The sequence below is a fragment of the Portunus trituberculatus genome, chromosome 14 (genome assembly GCF_017591435.1).
Source record: "Portunus trituberculatus isolate SZX2019 chromosome 14, ASM1759143v1, whole genome shotgun sequence".
Taxonomy (NCBI): Eukaryota; Metazoa; Arthropoda; class Malacostraca; order Decapoda; family Portunidae; genus Portunus; species Portunus trituberculatus.
The window spans coordinates 3,673,399-3,690,588 of NC_059268.1; the positions used below are offsets into that span (position 1 = coordinate 3,673,399).

Genomic DNA, 17,190 nt, shown 5'->3' on the forward strand with positions numbered 1-17,190 from the left:
ATAGGTCATTGGTAATTGTCACCCCAAGGTCTTTTCTTCATGACTGGTTTTATGTCTTCATTTCCTATCTTGTACATACTCCTGATTCTTCTTTCACTCTTGCCAAACTCTAATTTCTTGCATTTTGTCGTGTTGAACTCCATTTGCCATGTACAGCTCCATTTCCATATTCTGTCCAAGTCTTCCTGGAGTAGTTCGCAATCTTTGTCACATCTCACTTTTCTTAACAATTTTGCATCGTCTGCAAATAGGCTCACATAACTGGACACCCCATCCACCATGTCATTTATGTAGACCGAACATTACTGGTGCCAACACTGATCCCTGTGGAACTCCACTCTCCACCAAGCCCCATTCTGATGGTCTGTCCTTAATTATTGTTCTCATTTCTCTTCCTACCAAAAGTCTTCCATCCATTTTAGTAAACTGCCATGCACTCCTCCTACCATTTCAAGTTTCCAGATCAGTCTCCGGTGTGGTACCTTATCAAAGGCCTTTTTTAAATCCAGATATATTCCATCAGCCCAACCATCTCTTTCCTGTATTACATCTATCACCCTCGAATAGTAACATATCAGGTTTGTCGTGCATGAACGCCCTTTTCTAAAACCAAATTGACACTCACAAAGTATGTCATTTTTCTCCAAGAAGTCTGTCCATCTATTCTTCACCACCCTCTCACACATCTTAGCTACCACACTTGTAAGTGACACTGGTCTATAGTTCAATGGGTCTCTCTTGTTACCTGATTTATAAATTGGGACAATGTTAGCTCTTTTCCAGTCTTGGGGCACTACACCTTCCCTTAATGAGGCATCAATTACTTCACAAACTTTTTCTGCCAGTTGCTCCTGCATTCTCTTAAAATCCATCCTGATACCCCATCAGGTCCCACAGCTTTTCTCACTTCTAAACTCCCCATCATATTCTTGATCTCCTCCACAGTTACTTGAAACTCCTTCATAATCCCTTTCTGTTCCATTACCAGTGGTTTGTCAAAAGCAGTCTCCTTTGTGAATACCTTCCGAAAGCATCCATTCATAGCCTCTGCCATTTCCTGGGATCCTCACTGCATACTCCATTTACTTCTAAACTTTCAATACTTTCTCTATTTTTGATGTTGTTGTTCACATGTCTGTAAAAAGCCTTGGTTGGTCTTTACATTTATCAATTATATCCTTTTCTTGTTTCTTTCTTTCTTCTCTTCTAATCAACACATATTCATTTCTTGCTCTTTTGTAACTTTCCCACTGCTTAATCCGTCTTTTCCTTCTCCACCTCTTCCATGCATCCTCTTTTCTTGTTCTAGCCTTTTCACATCTATCGTTAAACCAGTCCTGCTTTCCAACTTCTCTATGTTGTCTTATTGGTACAAATTTTTCTCACCTTCTTTGTATATTTTTATAAATTCCTTCCACTTTTCATTTGCTCCTTAGCACTCTTGAATTTCATCCAATTTGTCTCTTGAAAGAATTTCTTTAGGTTTCCAAAATCTGTCTTGGCATAATTCCATCTTCCCACTTTATATTCTTCATTTCTTCTAGATTTCTCTTCATCTATCACCTTGAACTCCAAAACTGCATGATCACTCTTTGCTAAAGGGCACTCCACCCTCATCTCCTCAATGACCATTGGCTCTGTACTAAAGACCAAGTCCAGTCTTGACGATGCTCCCTCTCCTCCAAACCTAGTATCTTCTTTGACCCACTGAGTTAACACATTTTCCATTGCCAGTGTCAATAGTGTATTTCCCATGTTGTCTCTGATCCTTCCATTGACCAGTCCTCCCAACACACCTCTTTACAATTAAAATCTCCCATCATTATAGTTCGTTCACAGCCACCCAACATTTCTTCCAGACATGTTCCTGTATCACTTATCATTTCTTCATATTCCTGTACTGACCATGCATTTGTCTTAGGTGGTACGTACACCACTATGTAGTGCCTCTTTTTCCTTCATTAGTTTCTGCTCTGATCTTTAGCACTTCTGCCTTTCCCATACCTTCTTTCACTTGATCCACCTTTATATCTTTTTAACCAGCAACATCACTCCTCCTCCCATCTTACCTACTCTATTTCTTTTCCAAACATTATATTTCCTTCTCCAACCATCATCAGGTCTTCTCCCTCTCTCAGTTTTGTTTCAGTAAGACCCACAATATCTGGGTTCTTGTCCTCAAGTAATCGTTGAGTTCTAAAATCCCGATATCACTCCATTTATGTTGGAATACATTACATTCCGCTCATACGTAAGTTTCTTTAGTCCTTTCTTGCTGTACTTTTCTGGGTTATGAACCACTTCCTCAGTCTCATATCCAAGATTCTCCAGAAAACTCTTTCTTCTCCTCTTCTGTCCTCTCTTCATTTTTTTCAAAGCCTCCTTTCTCAACTCATTTAACATTTCTCTTCCTTTTCACCGAGATCTCTTCTCAACCAAATCTTCCTTGTTGTTTCCTGCTGGGCTAGCCTCCATGACTTCTCCACCAATTCATCTACATCCTTTTGTGACTTAAGTTTGATTCTTATTGGCCTCATACCTTCTCCTGTGAACTTTCCAATTCTATGGAAGTCCTCTATTTCTTGTACTAGGTCTTTTCCTCCTCCTGCACCACATTAATGATATTATTTATCACCTTTTTATGTTTTTCTCTCTCTCATTTTACTCGGTGTCTTATCCTCCTCCACACCAAATATCACCACACATCTCTTTTTGTCTACAGTTTCCCTCACCAATGTCTCATTTGACTTAATAACCTTCACCACTTTCTCAGCAATCTTCTCTTCTATGATCTGTTGATCTATAATTTCAGCAAGGCCCAAAGTTTTCTCCCCAGACTCTTTGATTTCCTTTTCCAGACTTGCAACTTTGTAATTTACCTCCTTTCTTTCCACTTCCTGACTTTTTTTCCATTCAGCCTGCTTCTCCATCACTTTTCCTAAAGATTCTCCACATTTGTCGCAATTCACTTTAATTAACTTAACTTCCTCTTTCAGTACTGCATTTTCTTTCTTCATATCGGCGCACTCTTTCATTACATTGTCATAACTCGTTTCCAGGCCCCCATACTTTTCAAACAGTTTTCAATTTTACCTTCCAACTCCAGAATTTTCTTCACATAAACGCTCTTCTCCATTATTCCTTGAAATCCTGTGAAGTCTGATTCATCTTTCGAGTTCACGGCCGCCATGTTGCGCAGATGTAAACAAACTTCAGCTGATGGCTCAAACGCAGGCTACAGTTTATATTCACCTTCCCTGGACATTATTTTGCTAATCAACAGTTAACATGACTATATGGAGACGGGACAAACATTACAAGCTCCTTTCCCACCTTGGTTACTCTTAGGCAATGGTAACTGTAGAATTAGAGATGATTGCTCTGGAGCTCAGCGACCACATCCGCCATCGACGGTGTCCCGTGTGTGTGTGTGTGTGTGTGTGTGTGTGTGTGTGTGTGTGTGCTTCCTTTTAAGCCACCCTTCTCCTCTAACTTCACAGTAATCTTGCGTGTGGCACTTTGTCAAACGCCTTTTTTAAATCCAAATAGATGCAGTCAACCCATCCCTCTCTTTCTTGTACTCTATCAACTATTCTAGAATAGAAACTCAACAAATTAGTTACACAAGACCGTCCTTTTCTAAAACCAAATTGGCTATTTGATATTAATTTGTTGTCTTCAAGGAACTCGATCCATTGTTTCTTTATTATTCTTTCACACATCTTGCATATTACACTAGTTAGTGATACCGGTCTGTAATTTAAAGGTTCTTCTTCCTTCCGCTCTTATATATGGGAACCACCTCAGCTCTTTTCCATTCTACTGGCACTGTTCCATTTTCTATTGAGCATTTTATGATGTTGTATATAGGACTTGCTAGTTCTTCCCTACATTCTTTCAGTATTCTGCCTGAGACTTCATCCGGTCCCATTGCCTTCTCTTCATCCAGTTCCTTCATTAACTCTTTTATTTCAAGCTTGGTTACTTTAATCTCTTTCATATAGATTGTCTCTCTATTACCCTGTGGCCTCTCAAATTTGGATTCTTTACTAAAGACCTGGAATTTTTTATTTAATAGTTCTGTCATACTTTTTGGGTCTTCCACCATCCCGTTCTCTCCTTTTAACCTTTCTATTGTTTCCTTTTGCCTAATTTTTCCATTTATGAATCTGTGTGTGTGTGTATTTACCTAGTTGTAGTTTTACAGGGCCTGGGCTTTATGCTCATGTGGCCCCGTCTCCATATCTACACTTATCCAATCTTACTTTAAAAGTATTCACACTCGTTGCAGACACTACTTCTTCATTCAAACTGTTCCACATCTCAACACATCTTTGCGGGAAACTATACTTTTTAATATCTCTTACACATCTTCCCTTCCTCACCTTCTTACTATGCGATCTTGTGCTGCGACTGGCATATTCTTCTTTCAGGATCAGATACTCATCAGATACTTGGTCCATTCCATTTTATCAATTTATAAACTTGTATGAGATCCCCTCTCTCCCTTCTCTGCTCCAATGTTGGAAGATCCATAGCCTTTAGTTTCTCCTCATATGTCATCCCTTCAAGTTCTGAGACCATTCTTGTAGCCATTTTTTGTAGTCTCTCCAATTTCTTTATGTGTTTCTTTTTATGGGGGGTCCACACAACTCCTGCATATTCCAATCTGGGTCTTATTTTAGTACTTATCAATTTCTTCATCATTTCTTTGTCCATGTAGTAAAATGCTAATCCAATATTCCTTAGCAAATTATATGTCTCTGAAAATTCTATCAATGTGGCTTACCAGTTGATTGTTTTCTTCCATCGTCACTCCGAAGTCCTTTTCCTTTTTTACTTTTTCTAGTTCTACTCCACTTATAGATTCCCACTGGTCGTCTTTCACTTTTTCCCATTTCCATGACATGGCTTTTGTCCACATTGAATTCCATCTCCCATTTTTTACTCCATTTCCAGATCTTGTTTAAGTCTTCCTGTAGTATTTCACAATCTTCTTTTTGTTTTATGACTCTGCACAGTTTCGCATCATCCACAAACAGATTTATGTAGCTGTTCACTCCCTCTGGCATGTCGTTTATATATATGACAAAAAGTATTGGCACCAATACTGACACTTGTGGCACTCCGCTGGCTACTACTCTCCACTTGAACTTCATATCTTTAACTACCGTCCTTAATTCTCTCCCCCTCAAGTAATTTTCCATCCATCTCAATGTGCTTCCTTTTAAAGCCACCCTTCTCCTCTGACTTCCATAGTAATCTTTCATGTGGCACTTTATCAAACGCCTTTTTTAAACCTAAATAAATACAGTCAATCCATCCCTCTCTCTCTTGTACTTTATCAACTATTCTAGAGTAGAAACTCAATAAATTTATTACACACGACCGACCTTTTCTAAAACCAAATTGGCTATTTGATGATAATTTGTTGTCTTCAAGAAACTCAATCCATTGTTTATTACTCTTTCACACATCTTGCATAATACGCTAGTTAGTGATACCAGTCTGTAATTTAAAGGTTCTTCTTTCCTTCCGCTCTTACATATGGGAACCACCTCATCTCTTTTCCATTCTACTGGTACTGTTCCATTTTCTATTGAGCATTTTATGATGTTGTATATGGGACTTGCTAGTTCTTCTCTACATTCTTTTGATATTCTGCCTGAGACTTCATCCGGTCCCATTGCCTTCTCCTCATCTAATTCCGTCATCAACTCTTTTACTTCAAGCTTGGTTACTTTAATCTCTTTCATATGGACAGTCTCTCTATTACCCTGTGGTCTTTCAAATTTGGATTCCTTAGTAATTTACTATTTAACAGTTCTGCCATACTTTTTGGGTCTTCTACCATCCCGTTCTCTCCTTTTAACCTTTCTATTGTTTCTTTTTGCCTTATTTTTCCATTTATGAATCTGTTTAACAATTTTGGCTGCTCCTTACATTTTTCGACTATGTTCTTTTCATAGTTCCTTTCTTCTTCCTTCCTCACCTTGGCATATTCATTTCTTGCTGCTTTGAAGTTTTCCTTATTTTCTGGATTTCTGTTTTTCCTCCACCTTTTCCATGCTCCATCTCTTTTCTTCTTTGCCCTAGCACACCTTTCGTTAAACCAATCCTTCTTTCTTTCTTCTTTAGGTCTATATTTCGGGACATATTCCCTGACTCCTGTTTTGTATATTTCCAAAAATAAGTGTGTTTTTTTTTTTTATGTTGTGGCCTATAGCACCTGTAAGTAACTTGAAGAGCATTGGAAGGGCTGTTAAGCTTCCAAACGTTAGTGGTGCAGGCAATTTTATTTATAGTGGTACCCATATTAGGGCCCATATCACCACCCAAGTGCATCTTTGGTGTAACCACCTAGCACCTGTGTATCATGGTGATATGTAGGTAAATTTAAACTACTCAACAAATGGCAAAGTTTCAAGGCTGTACTTGGTGGGATTTGAACATGCGCGTGGACGTCTGCCCAATCTCACGCTCCCACACACTTGTTTAAGTCATAAACAAACTGTTTAAAAAAATTTGTATAGTACTTTCAGGTCATGAATAAAATTTATTTATTTCTGTACAGGAGTATAGAGCCCTGATGGCAACTCTTGACCGTGCTGCTGGGAACCCAGATGTGACAGTGGTGGCTGTGACTGGGGAAGGAGACTACTTCACATCTGGTAATGACTTCATGGAAAATCTTCAAAACATGGGGTGAGTTTGTTTTCCTGCTGGCCCTTTGTGTATGTCTTTTTTTAGTGTTATAATAAAAATATGATCAAATTCTAGTGATGATCATTACTATAGTGTCTTTTTCAGAAATCATCAATCCAGTGCAGAAGGAACTGAAGTTGGGGAGAAAAAAAGTTCATCCAGTGTAAATTTATTCAGAGAGTAAGTAGTTGATGTTTTAGTATTTGTGTATTATCACTTAAGTTCTCTGGAGTGTGTGTGTGTATTTACCTAATTGTATTTACCTAGCTGTATTGTACAGGGTTCGAGCAGGGCTCATAGTGTCCTATCTCCATATCTCCATTTACCTAATTTTTCCTTAAAGTTATGCACATTATGTGCTGTAACAACTTCATTATCCAATGCATTCCATTTTTCCACCGTTCTGTGTGGAAAACTGCATTTTCAATATCCTTCACACACTGCCTCATCCTGATCTTTTCATGTCCTCTTGTCCTTCCATCTTCTGTCAACAGCACCAGGTCTTCTTTGTCTATCTTTACAATATCATTTACTATCTTATACATTGTTATTAGGTCCCCACGTTCTCTTCTATTGTGTAAGGTTGGCAGTCCCATTTCCTTTAGTCGTTCTTCATATGTGAGGTCCTTTAATTCTGGCACCATCTTTGTAGCAATCTTTCGTATCCTTTCCAATTTTCTTGCATCCTTTTTAGAGTTCGAAGACCATACCCCTGCTGCATATTCCAACCTTGGACGTATCATGCTTGTGATGATTTTTTTCATCATATCTTTGTCCATGTAATGAAATGCCACTCTTGTATTAGTCAACATTTTATATGATAGTTCAAATATTTTGCTTATTTGTTTTTCGGGGCTTAGATTTTCTTGTATGATCACTTCCAGATCTTTTTCCTCTCTAGTCATCATTATTATTTTGTTCCTCTCCCATCAAATAGTTCCATACTGGTCTTCTCTTACTCTTTCCTAGTCCCATTATGTGACATTTCTTGGCATTAAGCTCCAATTTCCACTTCCTGCTCCACTCATTTATCTTGTTTATATCTTCCTGCAACAGCAGATAGCCCTCTCTGGTTTTGATAACTCTTAGCAGCTTTGCATCATCAGCAAATAAATTTATATAACTGTTTATCCCATTGTGAATGTCGTTTACATAAATCTGAAACATAATGGGGGCTAACACTGACCCTTGTGGCATTCCGCTGGTTATTTTACCCCAAGATGAGTATGTATCTTTGATCACAGTTCTCATTTCCCTATCCTTCAAATAATCTCTTGTCCATTCTAGTGAAGTTCCTCGCACTCCTCCTATGTTCTCTAGTTTCCAAAGTAATCTTTTATGAGGGACTTTATCAAAAGCTGTTTCAATATCCAGGTATACTGTGTCTACCCATCCATCTCTGTTTTCAAGTCCTGCAATAACTCTCAAGTAGAAGCTTAATAAGTTTGATACACATGATCGCCCTGTCCTGAACGCAAATTGTCTCTTTGATATGACTTGCTCCTCTTCTAGAAATTTAACCCATTTTTCTTTTATGATTATTTCACACAACTTCCCCAAGACACTTGTAAGTGACACTTTTCTGTAGTTTAGTGATCCAGTTGCCTTTCTTCCTTTAAATATCGGTATTATGTTGGCTCTCTTCCATTCTAGTGAAACTTTCCATTCATTTATTGAACTTGTAATTATTTCCCAAATTGGATCCAGTAGTTGCTCTTTACATTCTTTTAACATCCAGCCTGATACACCATCTGGCCCCATTGCTTTCCTGACTTTCAACTTATCCAGTAATCTTCCAATATCCTCTTTGTGCACTGCAATCTCCTGTAATCCTTGGCAATCCCATGTCCTATTAGGTTCTGTGAAATCATCTTCTGCAGTGAACACCGTTTTAAAGCTCTCATTCATTATTTCACACATTTTTTTCTCTGTTTGGTATGTCTTTCCTTCTTTAATTATTTGTGTGTGTGTGTGTGTGTGTGTGTGTGTGTGTGTGTGTGTGTGCGTGTATTTACCTAATTGTATTTACCTAATTGTAACATACGGGAAAAGAGCTATGCTCGTGTTGTCCCGTCTCCATATCTATTAATGTCCAGCTTTTTCTTAAAATCATGAATATTCCTTGCGTTGACCACTTCCACGTCTAAACTATTCCATGCTTCCACCCTTCTATGAGGGAAGCTATATTTTTTCACATCTCTCCTATAAGTGGCCATTTTAGTTTTTTCCCATGCCCTCTCGACATTCTTTCATTCCACATACACAGATCTTCCCTATCCATTTTTTCCATGCCAATCATCACTCTGTATATTGCTATCAGGTCTCCCCTTTCTCTTCTGTTTTCCAGGGTCGGAAGTTGCATTCTTTTCAGTCTGTCTTCATAAGTCAAATCTCTTAAGTCAGGCACCATTTTCGTTGCAGCCCTCTGTACTTTCTCTAGTTTCCTTATGTGTTTCTTTAAGTTCGAGCCCACTGTATTGTTGCATATTCAAGCCTCGGTCTTATCATTGCAGTAATTATTTTCTTCATCATTTCTTCATCTAAATATCTGAACGCCACTCTTATGTTCCTCAATAAGTTCAATACTTCTCCAATTATTTTGTTTATATGTCTCTCTGGCGATAGGTCATTGGTAATTGTCACCCCAAGGTCTTTTTCTTCATGACTGGTTTTTATGTCTTCATTTCCTATCTTGTACATACTCCTGATTCTTCTTTCACTCTTGCCAAACTCTATTTTCTTGCATTTTGTCGTGTTGAACTCCATTTGCCATGTACAGCTCCATTTCTATATTCTGTGTGTGTGTGTGTGTGTGTGTGTGTGTGTGTGTGTGTGTGTGTGTGTGTGTGTGTGTGTGTATTTACCTAGTTGTAGTTTTACAGGGCCTGGGCTTTATGCTCGTGTGGTCCCGTCTCCATATCTGCACTTATCCAATTTTTCTTTAAAACTATGCATACTCTTTGCTGACACCACTTCCTCACTCAAACTGTTCCAAGTCTCAACACATCTTTATGGAAACTAAATTTTTAACATCTCTCAGACATCGTCCCTTCCTTAGTTTCTTACTATGCGATCTTGTGCTTCTAAAGTCATATTCTTCTCTCAGGATCAGTTTCTCATTATCCACTTCATCCATTCCATTAATCAATTTATAAACTTGTATCAGATCCCTTTCTCTTCTCTGCTCCAAGGTTGGTAGATCCATTGCCTTTAGTCTCTCCTCATATGCCATCCCTTTAAATTCTGGAACCATTCTTGTAGCCATTTTTGTAGTCTCTCTAATTTTCTTATGTGTTTCTTTTTATGGGAGTCCACACAACTCCTGCATATTCCAATCTAGGTCTTATTTTAGTACTTATTAATTTCTTCATCATTTCCTTGTCCATATAGTGAAATGCTACTCCAATATTCCTTAGCAAATTATACGTCTCTCTGAAAATTCTATCAATATGGCTTACCGGTTGATTATTTTCTTCCATTGTCACTCCCAAGTCCTTTTCCTTTTTTACTTTTTCTAGTTCTACTCCATCTCCCACCTTATAGATTCCCACTGGTCGTCTTTCACTTTTTCCCATTTCCATGACATGGCTTTTGTCCACATTGAATTCCATCTCCCATTATTTGCTCCATTTCCAGATCTTGTTTAAGTCTTCCTGTAGTATTTCACAATCCTCTTTTTGTTTAATGACTCTGCACAGTTTCGCATCGTCTGCAAACAGATTTATGTAGCTGTTCACTCCCTCTGGTATGTCATTTATATATACGAGAAAAAGTATTGGTGCCAATACTGACCCCTGTGGCACTCCGCTGTCTACTGTTGTCCAGTTGGACTTCATATCTTTAACTATCGTCCTTATTTCTCTCCCCCTTAAGTAATTCTTCATCCATCTCAATGTGCTTCCTTTTAAGCCACCCTTCTCCTCTAACTTCCATAGTAATCTTTCATGTGGCACTTTATCAAAAGCCTTTTTTAGATCTAAATAAATACAGTCAACCCATCCTCTCTCTCTTGTACTTTATCGACTATTCTAGAGTAGAAACTCAATAAATTTGTCACACATGACCGACCTTTTCTAAAACCAAATTGGCTATTTGATAATATTTTGTTGTCTTCAAGAAACTCAATCCATTGCTTCTTTATTACTTTTCACACATCTTGCATATTACACTAGTTAGTGATACCGGTCTGTAATTTAAAGGTTCTTCCTTCCTTCCGCTCTTATATATGGGAACCACCTCAGCTCTTTTCCACTCCACTGGCACTGTTCCATTTTCTATTGAGCATTTTATGATGTTGTATATTGGACTTGCTAGTTCTTCCCTACATTCTTTTAGTATTTTGCCTGAGACTTCATCCGGTCCCATTGCCTTTTCCTCATCCAATTCCGTCATCAACTTTTTTATTTCAAGCTTGGTTACTGTTACTTGGTATGTGTGTGTGTATTTACCTATTTGTGTATTACAGGGCCCGAGCTAAGCTCTCTGTGACCTGTCTCCTTGTCCATTCCTGTCGTATCTCTCTTTCATCTGATTGACACACACCGCGTCAACGACATCACTGCTCAGTTTATTCCACTTACCAATGCTACGATGCAGGAAACTGTATTTTCTCACGTCATTTAGACATGTCCTTTATTAGCTTTTTTCCATGTCCTGGGAGATGATTACTTGTGGTCACCTTTATCAACTCAACTCTCTATCCAGTATGTCAATCTTGTTCACCAATTTATACATAGTTTTCATGTCTCCTCTTGTTCTTCTCTCTTCTAATGTGGTCAGCCCCAGCTTCCTCAGTCTTTCCTCATAGTCTAACTCCCTGAGTCCTGGTACCATCCTTGTTGCCAGCCTCTGTACCCTTTCCACCTTCTTCAAATTTTTCTTCATATGCGGTGACCAGACACATGCTGCATATTCTAACTGGGGTCTTATTAAGGTACATAATATCTTCTTCATCATGTGTGTGTGTGTGTGTGTGTGTGTGTGTGTGTGTGTGTGTATTTACCTAGTTGTAGTTTTACAGGGCCTGGGCTTTATGCTCGTGTGGTCCCGTCTCCATATCTACACTTATCCAATTTTTCTTTAAAACTATGCACACTCTCTGCTGACACCACTTCCTCACTTAAACTGTTCCAAGTCTCAACACATCTTTGCGGGAAACTAAATTTTTTAACATCTCTCAGACATCGTCCCTTCCTTAGTTTCTTACTATGCGATCTTGTGCTTCTAAAGTGTGTGTGTGTGTGTGTGTGTGTGTGTGTGTGTGTGTGTGTGTGTGTGTGTGTGTGTGTGTGTGTGTGTGTGTGTGTGTGTGTGTGTGTGTGTGTATTTACCTAGTTGTATTTACAGAGCCTGGGCTTTATGCTCGTGTGACCGTGTCTCCATATCTACACTTATCCAATCTTACTTTAAAACTATGCACACTCGTTGCAGACACTACTTCTTCATTCAAACTATTCCACATCTCAACACATCTTTGCTGGAAACTATACTTTTTAATAGTTTCCTGCAAAGATGTGTTTTTGTTTTAGAACATAACTGGCCAAGGGAATTGAAACGGAGGGGAAAAAAATCCCACTGAGGTGACAGTCCCAAAAGAAATATCAAGAGAATCATAAAATATAAGGATAATTGTCATGAAAGCTCTATCTTGAAAAAGGTAGAAGTCATAGGAATGAGTAAAACAGGTAGGGAACTCTAGAATTTATCAGAGAAAGGAGTAGATGAATGAGAATACTGGTTAGCTCTTGCATTTAAGAGGTGGACAGAATATGGGTGAGAGAAAGAAAATCTTTTGCAATGAGGTTGTTGGACATGAGACATACAGTTAACAAGTTCAAAAGAGCAGTTAGCAAGAAAATAACAGCAGAAGAAAGAAAGGAAATAGGGACAGTCAGTTAGATGAGAGGAGTTGGGAAGACAAATAGCTTTTGATTCCAACTTATCTAAAAGAGTGAGTAGAACACCCTTCCTGCATTATATGTGATGCATACTCCATACATGAATGGATGAGGCCCCTGTACAGAGCTTGTAGTTGGATAGGGGGTAATCAAGAAAACTGGCATAGACAATCAAGAATGCCTAACTTCACAGAAGCTATTTTAGCTATGGACGAAATGCAAAGTTTCCAGTTTAGATTATAAGTAAAGGACAGATCAGAAGTCAGACATTTTGTGGTTTCCCTGTGTGAGCTGTGTACTGAGACTCCAAGGCTGGTTGGGGAGTCACCATATTTATAGTATAATTTTGAGTGAAGGGTGTGTGCATAAATAGGGGCATATAATTTTGTGTGAGGGCAGACTGTGACTGCCCCTTTGTGTTGTCACATACATAGGAAAATGTTCAGTGGATTACTGATGAATTCACAGCACCTCCTGATCCAGTGCTTCAGACCACTGGGAGTAAGGATTGTTTCAGCAGGTGTCTATTACCTTCTCATATATTCAAGATTCACTGATTTTTTTTTTTTTTTTTTTTTTTTTTTTTTTTCATTTAAATGAAGAGCATTTTAAGTAAGATAAAGAAAATAATAAATAAAATTTAATGATACAGTAAAATACAAATTTTTCCTAATACTCCATTTTGTTTTTCTCCTTTCAGCTTCATTTCAGCCTTGATCAACTTTCCAAAGCCCTTGGTGGCTGTCTTAAATGGACCAGCAGTAGGCATGGGAGTCACTATGTTGCCACTTTTTGATGTTGTCTATGCATCAGACAAGGTAAGATAATAATGAGGTGGATGCACTCAGTAGTTGTAATGGGCTCTAAAGATTATTTCTAGTAATTTTTATCAAACATGTAAAACTTGTATAAAGTGTGTAAGCAAAAACTAACTTCATATTCCATTTTCAGGCTACATTTCATACACCCTTTGTGCAGTTGGGTCTTGTGGCTGAGGGCTGCTCCTCCTATATATTTCCACGTCTTATGGGTATGGGAAAGGCAGCAGAAGTGCTCTTGTTTGGGAAGAAGGTTTGTAACAGTTTTTACTCCCTAAAGGCCATTAAGGTTTGATTATTTTTAGACTGAGGAATACAGTCTATCCATCCTCACAATAGACTGTTTGGAAGAACATTGTCATTGTATTCTCTGCATGTTGTAAAAGAAGAGTGAAAAGAACAGAGCAAGGGGACTGAAAACTCCATCCTATGTATCTCATTTTTCCTACAGGACAAGAGCTACTATCCCATGTAAAGGAGATATAATTTCTTTGTGCCATAGTCTTGGTTAAATATATATTCACAATGGTATTCCCTAAAATTAATTTAGTTTCTGAAGTGTCTTGATATTCCTCTTTTGAGACTATACAAGTCATAAGCAGAACAAACAGAAATAGTTAGAGTTCCAGGGTTTATCTATTGATAGGATGAAAAATAAGGATACTGGCCAATTTATAAATTAAAATGGATAGAATGTTAGATTTGTGCTTTCATTTCATGATTTAATAAGTATCCATATTTTAATAAGACTTGCATCCTCTCATCAGCATAATTCAAGTCACTTTATAATTGCTTGCCTCTTCCTGTTTGCAGTCCTCTCACTTTTATTAATTTCACTCATGCAATTGTTATCTATGATCTTCATTCTTTCATTCCATTAATAGGTAAACCATGGAACTTTCAGGATGTTTACCTTTTTTTATATTTGATAGATTCAAAGAGGTTATCAAGACAGTTCATGAATTAAACTAGCCCATCCATTTTGACCTCTTTTTATTTCAAATATTGTCAGCTGACAGCAGAGGAAGCTTCTGACCGAGGTCTGGTGACAGAAGTGTTACCTCATTCAAATCTCCACCAGATTTGGCCAAGAATACGTGAATATGCCAAGTTACCCCTGAAAACTCTTCTTACAGTAAAGGAAATGATGAGAGCTAAGGATCGAGAAACCCTAATTAAGGTGAGTGTGTTTTTGTTTGGCACAACAGCTACAATTTTTTTTTAGAATAATATATTTGGTGGACTGTGGAGCAGATTTGCTGAGGGTCTGTGTAACACTGTCTCTGGGTGATGTTTTTATCAGCTGATTGACCCATTTGGTCTTACTTGTTATCAAACATGACTTTGTATTCCTGGCAAGGCCAGTGTTCATAATGCACACACATAAAAAAAACTTGCATGTTCAAACTCACTAACTGTGGATTTTAACCTTCTAATTAGTGTGACTAGATGATATTTTACATTTAAATATACTTGAGAAATGTTTCCCATTTGTTGTGGTAAGTTGTTATGCATTAAAGATGAAAGAATGAATGATGATGATAAGCATCATCAAATGTAATACCTTCAGGTTTTTAGGCCAGGTTAATAGAGATGATGTAATGAATAGGAATGAACAAATGAGATGATTAGATATATAATAGTTGTAATGGATGATGTTTAAAGAAGGTAGCTCCCAAAACAGGAAAGGGAAGATGAAATGCACATAAATGGATAAAAACAAATGAAGATTTCCTTTGTCTTCCCTTTGTGGTGGTTCCAAGAAATTTTCACAAATTAAGACCAGATTAATTCATATTATTCATGTGACAAAAAAAAAAGTCATTTTCCCTGATAGAGACCTACCTAATATATTACATTTCTCAGACTACAATATTTCTCAACCTCAGAACACTCAACATGGTGAATTTTCCTGTCAGTACTAACATTTACAAACCTTTCAGGTCAACAAAATGGAAATGGAATATCTTAAGAAAGCAGCAAGGAGTGAAGAGGCTCTTACTGGCATAATGAACATGTTTGCAAAGAAATCAAAGCTCTAAAAAGTCATGAATTATGGAAGTGAGTTGGATACTTATAATTCATTCCTTATCATAATTCATACTAATAAAATAACTCATTTTTATTGTAGATTTTATGAATATTGTTAAACAAGATTACTGCATAATTTTGATTATATTTGATTTATGCTTATGGAAACCTTATTTTGTTAGTCAGTTTTAATATCCCTATTTTGAAAAGTCTTTATTGTAAAAAAATATATGGAAATAATTGTAATTGACTCAAGATTTACTGTACCTTATAATGTTTAACACTTGCTTTCTTCTGAAGGCATACTGCTAAACTCGTGAATTGCAAAAATTCAGTTTTGTATTGAAAACATTAGAAAAAACATTTTTTCTGACCATATGTCCCAGAACTTCATGTGTTTAATTTGTCCTCATATCCAACATGAAGCAGCAGTGCAGTCCCATAACATCCAAAACTGAGTAAATGGAGGCATTTCATCCTATGATCTGGTGTGACACAGCACTGTGGTGGGGCAGTGCCTTCACATCAAAACTGTGTATTTTGCCCTCACATTTTATGTGACAGAGCACTATGGCCATGCAGCACCATTGCACCTAAAGCTGTATGAGTGTGTTGTCCTCACATCTGGTGTGATACAACACTACAGCAGTGAAGCACCATCATTTATAAAATTGTTTGTGCATTATCCTCACATCCACTGCAGCAATAAAACTTTTTTTTTCTTTTAATGCAGCAGTGCCATCACTGGGCTTCCTCCTCCTCTCTTTTGTGCAAGCTTGCATGACTAGTAATGTGACTAACAAGTGGTTTATCCACATGAATTTGTATGTTCACATGTGAACTCTACATGGAAATATATTTTTGATACATAGTACATATGTATTTATTTTTATGGTGATGCCAATGGTAGGAATGCATGACACTTAAGAGAATGAAAGCACAAAACTTGGACAGATTATTATTATTAATGTGCAAAAGTCTGGATGGTAAGAATTTAAGACTCAATGTGAAACTCAAGGGTCACAGAAGTCAGATACCATGAAACTTGGGGATAATATAAAGCAAGTCTTATTTTAGCATTTTGGGGGAAGAATTGAATTGTGCCTTTAGCCAGCCTCCTTTTCATGTAACACACACACACACACACACACACACACACACACACACACACACACACACACACACGTTTGTTGGTCGGTCTATAAGATAAAAAATCACAAAGCCATGTCTATAATAATTTTTCCTATGTCAACAGTTATTTCAACATGATATGAGGTTCATGTATTATTGGGTGGATACAAAATAAATTTCCCGTGAGATTTCCAGCTGAACAGTTGGTTGTAAGTAAAGAAATAGTGTGTAATTTGTTTTATTTTTATCAAAAAGTATTGGAAACTCCTTTATATATATACTAATACACATCTTTCATGGCACCAGAAGAAATGCCAGTCAGTTTTCCTTACATCCTTCAGCAGACAGACTGTAAAAGCAACACCTTTAACCAAACACCCATGTTTAAATATGTCTGCCTAGTGACACTACTAGCAGACCTTTTGCTTCTTTGGAGCTGGAGGTGGCATTAAATCTTCATCTTTTTTCTTGTAACCTTCAGTGTCGAGGAATTTAAGGAGAATATCTTTTGTTACAGGATGTTTTATGCTGTTGCAAACCGCTGGAAGAATAGGTAAAGTGTTAGGAACTGCATTGTTTCTGAAAATATAAAATACAAATTGGCTCTA

The 17,190-nt window shown here is 37.5% G+C and overlaps 2 protein-coding genes across 12 annotated transcripts in view; one reads left to right on the forward strand and one right to left on the reverse strand.

The window, feature by feature from the left end:
- The window catches only part of LOC123503528 (enoyl-CoA delta isomerase 2-like), a 34,688-nt gene extending 18,848 nt beyond the window's left edge, over nt 1-15,840 (forward strand). For 6 of the 9 annotated variants that reach the window (XM_045253360.1, XM_045253367.1, XM_045253361.1 and 3 more), the window contains 6 exons: nt 6,575-6,705; nt 6,799-6,885; nt 13,303-13,420; nt 13,554-13,673; nt 14,433-14,600; nt 15,364-15,840. In XM_045253360.1, the coding sequence (XP_045109295.1) occupies nt 6,575-6,705; nt 6,799-6,885; nt 13,303-13,420; nt 13,554-13,673; nt 14,433-14,600; nt 15,364-15,462 (723 nt within the window). In that variant the 3' untranslated portion in view covers nt 15,463-15,840. The remainder of the gene's footprint in view (nt 1-6,574; nt 6,706-6,798; nt 6,886-13,302; nt 13,421-13,553; nt 13,674-14,432; nt 14,601-15,363) is intronic. The other 3 variants (XM_045253362.1, XM_045253363.1, XM_045253364.1) reach the window with 1 other exon arrangement.
- A 967-nt stretch (nt 15,841-16,807) lies between these two features.
- The window catches only part of LOC123503527 (mRNA-capping enzyme-like), a 48,483-nt gene continuing 48,100 nt past the window's right edge, over nt 16,808-17,190 (reverse strand). For all 3 annotated transcript variants that reach the window (XM_045253357.1, XM_045253356.1, XM_045253355.1), the window contains exon 13: nt 16,808-17,123. In XM_045253357.1, coding sequence (XP_045109292.1) covers nt 16,993-17,123 — 131 coding nt within the window. In that variant the 3' untranslated portion in view covers nt 16,808-16,992. The remainder of the gene's footprint in view (nt 17,124-17,190) is intronic.